At 45.6% G+C, this 13,733-nt stretch overlaps 1 protein-coding gene across 1 annotated transcript; it reads right to left on the minus strand.

Moving 5' to 3' along the window:
- Window positions 1-8,352: 8,352 nt before the first annotated feature.
- LOC139539975 (leucine-rich repeat-containing protein 4-like) lies at window positions 8,353-13,471 on the minus strand. Its single transcript, XM_071343432.1, has 2 exons — window positions 12,060-13,471; window positions 8,353-11,831 (listed from the first exon to the last, which is right to left on the minus strand). Exon 2 carries the CDS (start codon window positions 11,705-11,707, stop codon window positions 9,638-9,640), a length of 2,070 nt encoding a protein of 689 aa, XP_071199533.1. The 5' UTR covers window positions 11,708-11,831; window positions 12,060-13,471; the 3' UTR covers window positions 8,353-9,637.
- Between the last annotated feature and the right edge of the window lie 262 nt (window positions 13,472-13,733).

Raw genomic sequence — 13,733 nt, forward strand, 5'->3', positions numbered from 1 at the left:
TTTCATGACATTAAATTAGACTGATTACAGTATCGATATTCATACACTAACCCAATATCTGTTTCACTTCACTTCTATTCCTCTTGTACAGGCACTTCTCCACAAAGGAGTGTGTGTGCATGCATTTACAGTGGGGCAAAAAAGTATTTAGTCAGCCACCAATTGTGCAAGTTCTCCCACTTAAAAAGATGAGAGAGGCCTGTAATTTTCATCATAGGTACACTTCAACTATGACAGACAAAATGAGAAGAAAAAATCCAGAAAATCACATTGTAGGATTTTTAATGAATTTATTTGCAAATGATGGTGGAAAATAAGTATTTGGTCACCTACAAACAAGCAAGATTTCTGTCTCTCACAGACCTGTAACTTCTTCTTTAAGAGGCTCCTCTGTCCTCCACTCGTTACCTGTATTAATGGCACCTGTTTGAACTTGTTATCAGTATAAAAGACACCTGTCCACAACCTCAAACAGTCACACTCCAAACTCCACTATGGCCAAGACCAAAGAGCTGTCAAAGGACACCAGAAACAAAATTGTAGACCTGCACCAGGCTGGGAAGACTGAATCTGCAATAGGTAAGCAGCTTGGTTTGAAGAAATCAACTGTGAGAGCAATTATTAGGAAATGGAAGACATACAAGACCACTGATAATCTCCCTCGGTCTGGGGCTCCACGGAAGATCTCACCCCGTGGGGTCAAAATGATCACAAGAACGGTGAGCAAAAATCCCAGAACCACACGGGGGGACCTAGTGAATGACCTGCAGAGAGCTGGGACCAAAGTAACAAAGCCTACCATCAGTAACACACTACGCCGCCAGGGACTCAAATCCTGCAGTGCCAGACGTGTCCCCCTGCTTAAGCCAGTACATGTCCAGGCCCGTCTGAAGTTTGCTAGAGAGCATTTGGATGATCCAGAAGAAGATTGGGAGAATGTCATATGGTCAGATGAAACCAAAATAGAACTTTTTGGTAAAAACTCAACTCGTCGTGTTTGGAGGACAAAGAATGCTGAGTTGCATCCAAAGAACACCATACCTATTGTGAAGCATGGGGGTGGAAACATCATGCTTTGGGGCTGTTTTTCTGCCAAGGGACCAGGACGACTGATCCGTGTAAAGTACAGAATGAATGGGGCCATGTATCGTGAGATTTTGAGTGAAAACCTCCTTCCATCAGCAGGGGCATTGAAGATGAAACGTGTCTTTCAGCTTCGTAAGAAGCATTTCAAGGTCCTGGAGTGGCCTAGCCAGTCTCCAGATCTCAACCCCATAGAAAATCTTTGGAGAGAGTTGAAAGTCCGTGTTGCCCAGCAACAGCCCCAAAACATCACTGCTCTAGAGGAGATCTGCATGGAGGAATGGGCCAAAATACTTATTTTCCACCATAATTTGCAAATAAATTCATCAAAAATCCTACAATGTGATTTTCAGGATTTTTTTTCCTCATTTTGTCTGTCATAGTTGAAGTGTACCTATGATGACAATTACAGGCCTCTCTCATCTTTTTAAGTGGGAGAACTTGCACAATTGGTGGCTGTCTAAATACTTTTTTGCCCCATGTATGTGTGCATGTGTGTGTGTGATCCATGGCTGCTCCAAGTCCCATTGATCTATTGCGAATTGATTGTTATGTTGTATTGCTGTGACCAGGGACAAAATACATGGCTAATGAAAACACACACAAAGCACATGGTGCTGTTGACATGCCTCTACTTGATTACAGTCTTTGAAAAACATGATTTTCTTCTTATGTCATATCTTTCCCTTTGCTTTTATGAAAGAACAATAACATCGGTCTGTTTTCAATAACCTAATATTAGTATGTGCACATACTGTACCTGTCAAAAGTTTGGACACGCCTACTCATTCCAGAGTTCACAATAATTATACAATGAAAATAGTAAAAAAATAAAGAAAAACCATTGAATGAGTAGGTGTATCCAAACTTTTGACTGGTATTGTCTATCTGAAGGAAATTCCACCTTTGAGGTTTGATTCTCATTTTCTATATCCCATACTAAATTAATATACAGTGCCTTGGGAAAGTATTCAGACCACTTGACTTTTTCCAAAAAAAATTACATTACAGCCTTGGATTAAATAAAGAAAAAAGGTTTTTAGAAATGTTTGCAAATGTATTAAAATAAAAAGCAGAAATACCTTATTTACATAAGTATTCAAACCCTTTGCTATGAGACTCGATATAGAGCTCAGGTGCATCCTGTTTCCATGGATCATCCTTGAGATATTTCTACAACTTGATTGGCGTCGACCTACGGTAAATTAAATTGATTGGACATGATTTGGAAAGGCACTAACCTGTCTTTATAAGGTCCCACAGTTGACAGCGCATGTCAGAGCAAGAACCAAGCCATGAGGTCGAAGGAATTGTCTGTAGAGCTCCGAGATAGGATTGTGTCAAGGTACAGATCTGTGGAAGGGTACCAAAACATTTCTGCAACATTGAAGGTCCCCAAGAACAAAGTGGCCTCCATCATTCTTAAAAGGAAGAAGTTTGGAACCAGCAAGACTCTTCCTAGAGCTGGCCGCCCGGCCAAACTGAGCAATCGAGGGAGAAGGGCCTTGGGTCAGGGAGGTGACCAAGAACCAGATGGTCACTCTGACAAAGCTCCAGAGTTTCTCTGTGGAGATGGGAGAACCTTCCAGAAGGACAACCACCTCTGCAGCACTCCACCAATCAGGTCTTTATGGTAGAGTGTCTAGACGGAAGTCACTCCTCAGTAAAAGGCACATCACTACCTTCCGATATTCTGTTTGAATAATACAATCTACTGGAGCATATAACTGTATCCAAGTATTTATTTTCCTGTCATATGAAAATATATTGTACCCTTCACTTTGAAAATTGCTGAATGTCTGTGCAATCATTTTGAATAGAAAACATGCTACAGTATAAATTCATCAACCATCACACCAACAAGTTTTTGTGAGAGAAGAGAGAGGGAAGAGTTTTGATCTAGGGAAGACTGCCTGAGTAGAGGTCTGAGAAAGCCTTCAATGTGTTGGCTGACTAATAGATTGCGGAGAGAGGGATGAGAAATGAAAGGAGGGCTGGGTCATTTCTTACCCAGAGGACCATGGTTCATTTCCCACAAACCTGTTGCAGCACAAATGCAGCGGTGACGGGAGAATAACCACCAAAACCACACTGTCCTCCCTCCACAGCTCAACTCTTACATCCCACCATTCATCCACCCGTCCACCTCTCCACCCTCCATCACTGTGATCCCTGTGTTAGTCGAGAGAAAAGAAAAGAGAGAGAGAGAAGCGTGGTCCGGAAAGACAAAGACAGATGGTGAGAGAGCGATAGAGAGAAGGGGGTGGTTGACTTTAAGTCAATGATTTTAAGTCAATTAATTTCAGACAAAGAGGAGGGGAGAGAGAAAGAGGGACTGATACACGTTATGACAAGGCATCTTCACAGCTCATTGGCAACAAGGCAACATGCAGGCACAGTCTGAACGCATGACAGACTCCACTGCTACTGATAAGAGAGAGGAGCTGTCTCGTATCAGCACTACTGATGTTGTCACAGCAAGCCTTTGTTTGGGCTTTTGTGTTTGTAGACTAATGCCCAATACCAAATCAACCAATAACCCCTTATCATAGACAAAGACACTTCAGTAGATACAAAATAATATGGTGATAGCGCTACCTCTCCCATTTTGCTGCTGCCTATCCTTTCAGATCTTCACAAGGGCCGGGATCAGAGCTATTCAAATACCTTCTTTTCTTTTCTATCTCACAGTTATTGAACATTGATCATAATTGTAACTGATTGGCCAGAGAGTTAAGTGGCATAGTGCCCCAAGTAGGGTTGCAAAGGAAAGGTATATTAATTGTAACTTTCTATGTTTACCAGCAAACTACTGGAATTCTGGAAAATTTCAAGGATATTATAAATGATAAAATATGATGACTTTAATACGAAAATGTGAATGACAAAGCTGTAAAACGTTACCCTAAATATATCCCATCAATTTAGTGAATACCGTGGGTGTTTAATATGAGAGTTTCAGCGTAACATATCATTTATATTTTTACAGGCTTTTGTTTACTTTACTCAATATACTTTTGTTGTAAATGTTTTGGCGTCACATTGGTGGCAGTTTTGAAAATAAGTCAGTAGTTGGAAGAGTTGCAGAGTTAATTGCATATTATGTCATTGTTAATTAGATACATTTTCCATTAATTAGGTAATTTTCTCTTATGGTCTATGGACAATATGGACATAGATATTGATTATAGATTATATTTTATATGAATACATTTTTCTAATTTATTCATGTATATATTACCAAAATTACCATAGATTACCGGTTAATTACCAACATTGCTGAAAATTCCAGTAACTTTGGCAACCCTAGTGTTGAATCTGAATCAGTCTCTGATTGGAGGGAGAAAATGAAAACAACAAGTGTTTTAGCACTCCGGGATTATTATTGGATATACCTGGTTTAAAGGATGTAAATCCCCACATTAAAGGCCTCAGACAGAGCTAATGGTCTCTCAGAGGTAACTTCTCTTTCACTGACACAGAAGAGCAAGAAAAGGGGAGAAGATTTTCCATTCAACAGAATACATTCAACAAACAGACAAAGCTGCCATATTGCAGTAAAAACACCCATCACAAAAGCATTCAGATGTTAGGAGTGGAGAGGAGAGTATCTGACTCGTTGGTGTAACATGTTCTTATTCACCTTACAGAGAAAAAGACAGAAAACATCCACTTGACCCAGTAATGAGCACAACTGCTCCCATCAGCACACCTGTATACAGTCCTCACACACACACTGAGGAGCAGATGGGATAGAAAACAGGCAATAACACTCTCCAGGAACCAGTTGTCTGTAATGCATTATGAATGTATCATGTGTAGTAGATTAAGGCATTTATAGAGACAAGAGGAAGAAGGAGGATGGGAAGAGGAGAAGGAGTGGGAGGAGGAGGTGCTGAAAAAGACGAGGACAAGGAGAAGAAGGAAGAGGCAGTGTATCTGTACCCTCTGCCTGCTGAGAGAGGAAATGTCCAGCTCAGTGATAAGGCCAGTCCAATTGATGCCTGTTGGATTTAAACACAGCCTTGGTGTTCCCCTCCAAGTCTGGCAGCAGAATGCCTCTGTAATTACTGAATGGCTCATTCGTACTTCCTTTCTCTTGAAATAAACTGAGAAACGTCTCTTTTGGAGCAACATGAACATTTTCAATGCTTCCCTTCCTGTCTTCCTGTTCCCCTCTGGGCCCTGATGGATATTTGGTGGTCTGAGCTGAGCTGAGGAAACAGTAGCGGTCTGTGTGTCTGCTGAGAGGAAAAGAGGGTGACTGAGTGTATCTGAAGGGGCAGATGAGAAGTTGTAGTGATGTTGCACTAGTCACTACAGAACATCACGTTCCCCTGCTCAGACTTTGCATACATCAACCAATGGTTGAGTGCCACGTCATCGACTGTGCCGTCGGCACTAGATTGCTATAACGTATGATGTGGTTGTTGTAAGATGTATGCATTGTAAGATTTGACATCAGCGTCAACAACGTCTGAGCAGGGGAACACGACCATAAACATTTAATTCTGATGTTTGACCTTTCAACTGTGTGGCATCATGGTTATTCAGAAGCTTCAGTGCAGGAAAAGGCATGGTGAAACCCACACACATTAGGAATGTACTACAGAAGCGTATTATTGGTGATAACAAGAATCATTCATTTTCATTGTGAAATTGTGAAAGTGTAATTTACACAACACATAAATTACACTGTAGGCTACTTCCCCACAAAGGGGATGTACTACAGATCCGCGTATTGATAGAAGGAAGGATTCATTTTCATTTGGATATATGTTTTTGACAGTGTAACCATATGCAAACTTCAATTCAGTGTTCTAAAGTATCTCCCTCTCTTTTGCGCCTTCATCTGCACTGATCTGACAAAAAGAGGGAACCAATATGGTGAATGACTACCAATACTTGTCTCCTCACATCAAGGTAAGTAGAAACATGTACAAGAAGAGGAAGTTATGTTAGATTTTTGGGATGCACCCAAGCTCTGTTACTGAACCCCAAATCACCCCCATAGCAACTATGCACCTTTGTATACCTGAAAGGATTGTATGGGTGTGAGGAATATAGCAGAAATCCAACGTAGGGCAAGGTGGCTACTACCACATTACTTGTATCTATGCTTTTAGTGCCTAGGGGGAAGGTGCTGGAGATTTATTTGGCATTCAGTGTGTGTGTGTCTATCTAACCACCTCGGGACAATGTGAAGATCAGGAGGTGGGAGGGAGGAGCTACAGTGTGGGAGGGAGGATAATGCAGCATTGTACAGAACCTCACTTCTAGACTCATTCACTGACAGGGACCAGAGGAAATGCAATGCAAAGGAATCACAGGGGAAGAGGAGAAAAGAGGGCTCAGGGTCAGACGGATTACCAGGACGCGTACTCAGAGAATGCGCTGACCAGCTAGTAAGTGTCTTCAGTAACATTTTCAACCTCTCCCTGACCCAGTCTGTAATACCTACATGTTTCAAGCAGACCACCATAGTCCAAGACCACCATGTGCCCAAGAACGTCAAGGTAACCTGTCTAAATTATTATCACCCCATAGCACTCACATCTGTAGCCATGAAATGCTTTGAAAGGCTGGTCATGGCTCACATCAACACCATCATCCCAGACACTCTGGACAGATTCCAATTTATATAACGCCCCAACAGATCCACAGATGACACAATCTCTATTACACTCCACACTGCCCTCTCCCACCTGGACAAGCAGGAATACCTATGTGAGAATGCTGTTCATTGACTATAGCTCATCGTTCAACACCATAGTGCCCTCCAATCTCATCACCAAGGACCCTGGGACTGAACACCTCCCTCTGCAACTGGATCCTGGACTTCCTGATGGGCCGCCCCCAGGTGGTGAAGGTAGTCAACAACATATATACTCCACGACTCCAACACCATCATCAAGTTTTATGATGACACAATGGTGGTTGGCCTGTCCACCGACAACGATAAGACAGCCTGCAGGGAGGAGATAAGTGGCCTGGCAGTGTGGTGCTAGGCCAACAACTTCTCCCTCAACATCAGCAAGACAAAGAAGCTGATCGTGGACGTCAGGAAACGGAGGGCCGAGCACGATGGGGCTGTAGTGGAGCAGGTCAAGAGCTTCAAGTTCTTCTGTGTCCACATCACTAAGGAATTATCATGGTCCACACACACCAACACAGTCATGAAGAATGCATGGCAACGCCTCTTCCCCCTCAGGAGGCTGAAAAGATTTGCCATGGGACCTCAGATCCTCAAAACGTTCTACATCTTCACCATTGAGAGCATCTTGACTGGCTGCATCACCACTTGGTATGTCAACTGCTTGACATTTGACTGCAAGTTGCTACACAGGGTAGTGCGTATGGCCCAGTAAATAACTGGGGCTGAGCTCCCTGCCATCCATGATCTCTATACCAGGTGGTGTCAGAGGAAGGCCTTAAAAATTGTCAAAGATTCCAGTCACCCAAGTCATAGACTCTTCTTTCTGCTACTGTACGGCAAGTGTTACAGATTCACCAAGTCTGGAACCAACAGGACCCTGAACATTTTCTACCAAACCATAAATAGTTTGTTAAATAGTTAACTAAATAGCTACTCAGACTATCAGCATTGACCCTTTTTGGACTAACAATTTTGCTACTATTTACTATCTATCCTGTTGCCTAGTCACTTTACCCCTACCTATATGTACATATCTAACTCAAATACCTTGCACCCCTGCACATTGACTTGGTACTTACCCTGTGTATATAGCCAAGTTATCATTACTCATTGTGTATTTATTCCTCATATTATTATGTTTCTGTTATTTCTATATTTTATTCTCTGCATTGTCGGGAAGGATCTGTAAGTAAGCGGAAGTAAGCATATCACTACACCTGTTGTTTACAAATCATGTGACAAATACAATTTGATTTGATTTATTTTGATTTGATTTAGAGCATAGAAATAGCATGACGTCTTCTTCTAGATTCCAAATCAATCCTGACCCCTGTTCCCTTGGTACTGATGTACAGTACATCTGAAATTATTGGATAGGTCCAAGCGATATTGCAAAGAAATCCACAAGTTTATCAGAAGGCAAAGTGAAGCATTTGTCATATTGCTATATCTGGACCTTTCAGATCTACAGAAGTGGCTACGGGGTGAACTCCATTTGGAATTCAGAATTCTTTCTGTTCAGTGTCTGTGGACTGACATGCTAACAGGCTTACCAGCTAATATCGCCACACTGTGAGCAAGAGGGAAAAGGAAAAGAATGGCACGGCAATGTGTCCGAGTAGAGAAATACAAACCAAAGGTTTTATTTATTTTTGCCTCCTTATAGCCTCCCCATAATGTTCGAAATAATACCTAAAATAAGGAAAATAAAAAAACATTTCACTGTTTCAATTACGTCCACAGAGAAACAAGCCCAATGTCCAGACATTCATTTCATTTCAACCCCACTCCTTTTTTTCTTTCAAAAGCAGATCGGTCAGCAAACCCCAGTCCTTCTGCACCACATGTCGGTATCTGTGAGGGATTACCAATAGAAGAGCTCTTACAGAGAGCAGGCAAAGAACTGCTTTAATGCATCACTACATTAACCCAAAACACTACAAATGCTATTAAGAAGCACGTCGCAACCCAAGGAAAGAAAAAAAGATATAAAACATAATGCATTATGCAACTGAAATCTGCATGAAGTAATCACACCAAATCACTGTTCAATAGCCTGTCCTTCATCTTAGCCAAGGGGACCTGGGATAAATCAAATGCAATCATACTAAATGGGTTTAGATTCAGTAACATAAAAAAGAGCTGCTTTTAGAAAGACGTGTAGCTTAGCTCTGATAAAGAAAGGGTTAAACCTTAGCTGCAGAAATCCACTGCAGTCTGAAAGCATTTGGCTGATAGCAACTGAACAGCAAAATCTATGCTCTTCTCTCCACAGCTCTCCCTTGACAAATTACTCTGTCTAGATTTTGCTTGGTTGTGGCTGTTGGTTTTCTTAATCTTCCAGTCTTTTATTGCAACGTTTGGCACAGTACGAATTGGTGCTTTAACAAGCTTAACCTGTGGAGACTGATCTGATGTTAGGGCTTGTTGTTCTATAAACTGCTGTGGGTATAAAGGGGTTTTACTGCATTCTAAATGGTCAAAATTACAAACAGAACAGTCTTCCTCAAGACAGCTCCCTCAATCAATCATCATATAGGCTACCCCCACAGCATCTCAACATCTCTCATTTTTAAATAGAAGTTACGAGTTATTAGAAAATAGTTTAAATTGTACTTAATTTTTTTAAATATAATCTTCCACCACCGTCCTCATAGTATATTTATTTTATATTTTTTATATTTCTATATTTATGTATAAGCATGTACAAGAGAGAAAAAACTGTCTCTATTTTGCATCCTGTACAAAATAAAGTTACTGTCTTCTTTGTGCATTCTATTGCATGGACTGGTGAGCAGAGAGAAGAGGAGGAGAGGAGGGGGTAAAGTCAGATCCATATAGAAATCCACTGAGTTAGATCCACACAGCTAGATCCACAGTAAGGCCAGCATGAGTCTCCTAGATCTGGGTCTCTTGGACCTTCTCCTTGGTGTGAGTGGTCTTAATGACGTACGGCTCTGCGATGGTGCTGATGAGGCTGTGATGCTGCTGATAATACTGGCGGCTGGAGGAGCGATGCAGGGAGTTTCCCAAGTTGTTATGGGTCCAGTGAGCCCCGTAGGCAGCTCTGTCCCTGTCGCTGTCCCTGTCTCTGTGTCTGTCCCTGTCTCTGTGGGAGGACGATGAGGACGACGAGATGTATTCCTTATTGAAGACGGTGCTGTTGTGTTCCAGTAACATGGGCAAAGCTAGCCCAGTCTCCTCAGACCCGCTAGAACCTGATCTGGCCGATGGAACCTGGGGAAGTTCCTCGTCCATCTGGATGATCTCAATGGTCCGCGCCGCCGCCACCGTGCTCCGCTGCTGGTGCCGCTTACGCAGCTTGTAGAAGGCAATCAACATGGCAGCGGCCAGGAGCGTCACCGCAACGAAGCAGCCAATGATGATCTTGGTTGTCTTCATGACCTCGTCCAGGCTGGGGGGAGGGTGGATGGGGCCACGGGCCGTGGGGAGAGATATCTGGCGGGGGGTCTGGGTGTTCTGGAGCAACACAGTGGGTGTGGAGATGAAGACGGGTTGGAACACGGAGGGCGAGGCTGGGATGGTGGGTTTGGGTTTGGGGATCTCCTCTACGGTGGGCTCCAGCACCTCCACAGTCAGTGTAGTGAAATAGGACAGGTTGGAGGTGTTGAGTTCGGCATTGCTGACATTCAGGTAGGCCGAGGCGTTGGAGTTACCCGCCATGTTAGTTACCATGCAGGTGTAGACGCCTGTGTCCGATGGCAGAACATTGGAGAAGTTGAGTGTTCCGTCGTTAAGGACAGAAATCCGAGGGTGAGCTGAGCCGTGGGTCAGAACGGTCCCGTTAGGAAGCAGCCATCGGACCGATGACATGGAGGCTGTACGACACTTGAGTTCAGCCACTCTCTCTGCAGAGATGTTGAGGTCCCTGGGAGCATCCAGGATGAAGGGAGCAGAGCACTGGAATGTGGTCTGGTCCACCTCCACCAGGTATCGTCCTCTCATGTGGGCAGGGGAGTGGCAGCGGCCGCAGCAGGTGGAGTTAGTGGGGATGTACTCCCTGAGCCACCAGGACAGCCAGACCACGTCACAGTCACACCTCCAGGGGTTGTGGTGGAGATGAAGTTCCACCAGGTACTGCAGCGGGGCAAAGAGGTCGTGGGGGAGAGACGACAGGTTATTATGGGCTAGATTCAGCTCCACCAGCGCCGTAATGTCATCAAAAGCGTTCCTCTCAATCACGGTGATCCCAGAGTTCATAATCCAGAGTTTCTGTAGGGAGCACAGGCCGCGGAACGAGCCAGGCTTCATCACAGGGAAAGTGTTCTCAGACATCTCCAGCTCCTCCAGGCCTGTCAGGGGTGACAGGACAGGCATCTCCATAAGGTTACACATCCCCAGGTTCAGGTACTTGAGGTTCTGCAGGCCCTCAAAGGCCCCGTCAGAGATGTAATCCAGCCTCCTGAGCTCGCCCAGGTCCAGCCTCATCAGAGAGGGCACCCTGTTGAAAGCGTAGGACGGGATGCTCTCGATGGGGTTGTTCCTCAGCCACAGCTCCCTCAGCTTGGACAGGTACTCAAAGGCCCCGCTGGGGATCCCCGTCAGTCTGTTGTCAAACAGCTCCAGGGTGTTGAGGCTGGTCAGGCCATTGAAGGCCCCCACCTCAATCTGCCTGATGGCGTTCCTGCCCAGCTGCAGCACCTCAAGATGGTGTAGGTGTCTGAAGGTGTCAGCTTGGATGGTCTCGATGCTGTTCTCCATCAGGTTGAGGTACCTGGTGTTGGTGGGGATCCCGGGGGGCACCCTGACCAGGCCACGGCGCGTACACACCACCTTAGCGAGCTGGTTGGTGCAGGAGCACACCGCAGGGCAGTTCTGGGGGTTAGAGGGAGCACCCAGGCCGGCAGGCTGGTACACACTGAGAGCTGGCACCATGGTGAGGGCTAGCAGGGTGAGCAGGGCTGCGTTCCAGGTGGGCTGCAGAGAAACCTGGCCCACAGGACTCATGGTTCGGAGGACTCATTATTCAGCATGGTGGGGGGAGACAGACGCTAGAGGAGGACACAACACCCTCCTACCCTGGCTGGAACAAGGACAGGGCTCGCCACGCCATCGATGGGACTGGGAGACGCTACGCAGAGACAGACAGGGAGAGAAAGTGAGATAGAGAAAGAGAGAGGGAGAGAAGAAAAGAGAAAGAGAGAGGGAGAGTAATAGAGGGGAGGAAGAGAGAGAGTGAAAGAAGGGGAGGGGGAATAGAGGGAGAAAGAGAGATTAAATTGAAGGCAGAGCAGCAGCAGAAGCAGAATGCTTTGCAGTGATAAAAACAAACGGTTGAAAACCAGGATCAATCACCTACCTCATTAGTTCTGAAATGGCCTGTTTCTTCTTCCTTTGCGAAAACCAATCATAAACCACAGCCGTGTAGTTCACTTCAATGGAAAATCAGAAAAGTGAAAAATATATTTAATTTCAGTTCTTCTCCTTCCTCTGGAATGTGGTGGTAATGTCCCTGTGTTAACCAATGGAACAAGATGTCTCCTGTTAGCCAGTGGTGAGAGGAGCAGAGCGGAGTGGAGCAGCGTGTAGAGACTACAGGCTCGGTGGGAAAGGACAGGCCGTGTGGGTTAAGCTAAGCAGGTGCCTGGCGTCCCCCAGCCCCCCTCCTCTCCCCCTCTCCCTGCCTGCAGCCGCAGACACACGGCCCCCTCTGTTGACGAATCAAACTGCTCCATCACGCAGTATAAACCAGACACACTGAGCAGAAGGAAAAAAATTACAGAATTAAAATTATAAAAAATCCCCCATTTTGGCAGGTCCTCGTGCATGTGAGCGTGTTCATGTGTTTCTGTGTGTGTGTGTGTCGGCAGAGAGCCCTCCGTCTCTGTGACTTTGCCGACGGCTAGCTGGTGCCTGATTAGCCCCGCTCTGATGGATGGAGAAAGAGAGAGAGGGAAAAGCTAAAGGACTCCCGATGCAGTCACCCCCCTATTCTCTCTTTTTCTCTCTTCTCTTCTGGTCCTCTCCTTGCATTGGTTTGCCTGGCTGTGTCTATAGCAGCTGCAGCCTGCCGCGTGCAGCATAGTTAGCAATAATCCAGCGATTCCTCCTGAGGGGGTGGGGGGGGGGGGGGGGGTGGAGAAATGGTGGTGCTGGTTAGAGAGGAGGGAGGAGGGGAGCGCAGTGCTGCTGGAGCTACGCTTTAGAGAGAGAGAGAGGAGTAGATTCCTGTTGTGTGGATGCGATGGTGGCTGTGAAGGGTATATATCTGTAGCTGGTATCCGTAAAATGAGCCAGGAATGGGGGGCTCCTGGCCTGGTGCCCTCTCCCCTGAGGTGTGTGTCTCCTGCCGTATCCCTCTGTCTGTCCTGGTTGTCTACAAGTTGATCCCCAGGGCTGAGTTCAGGACTGAGGGCTGTAGGTATGAGGTGAGGTAGCAAGTTGTGGCAGTTAGCTCTCTGTGTGGCTGAGAAGCTCCCGACTGGCTGCTGGACTACTGCAGTAACCACGGTGGAGGAGAGAGATAGGAAGAGAGAGAGGGGGAAAGCAAAAGGGAGAGTGAGAGAGCGGAAGAGAGAGAGGAGGCACACAAGCAGGCAAACAGGCATGACACCGTCGCAGCATCAGCAGCATTCCAATCCCCATCTCCTCTTCTCTTCTTGTTATTTATTCTACAGCCTCTCTTTTTTCCCTGGGTGTGTGTCTTGAGAGGAGCTAAGACTGTCTCTGCCCCCTCCCATTGTCCTTCAGTGGGAACGTGAATGTAATGCTGACGCACTCCTCTCCCTCTCAGCCACGGCTCAAACAGCCACATACGCACGCACGCACGCACGCACGCACGCACGCACGCACGCACGCACGCACACACACACACACACACACACACACACACACACACACACACACACACACACACACCCCCCCAGCCAGCCAGGCAGGCTCAGAGCAGTTCATTGGTTTGATGCAGTGTTCCTTTGTATTAACAAATTCACCCCCCACTCCCTTCTCTCTCTCTCTCCATCTCCCTCCAGTA

This window comes from Salvelinus alpinus, chromosome 15, assembly GCF_045679555.1.
Source record: "Salvelinus alpinus chromosome 15, SLU_Salpinus.1, whole genome shotgun sequence".
Classification (NCBI taxonomy): Eukaryota; Metazoa; Chordata; class Actinopteri; order Salmoniformes; family Salmonidae; genus Salvelinus; species Salvelinus alpinus.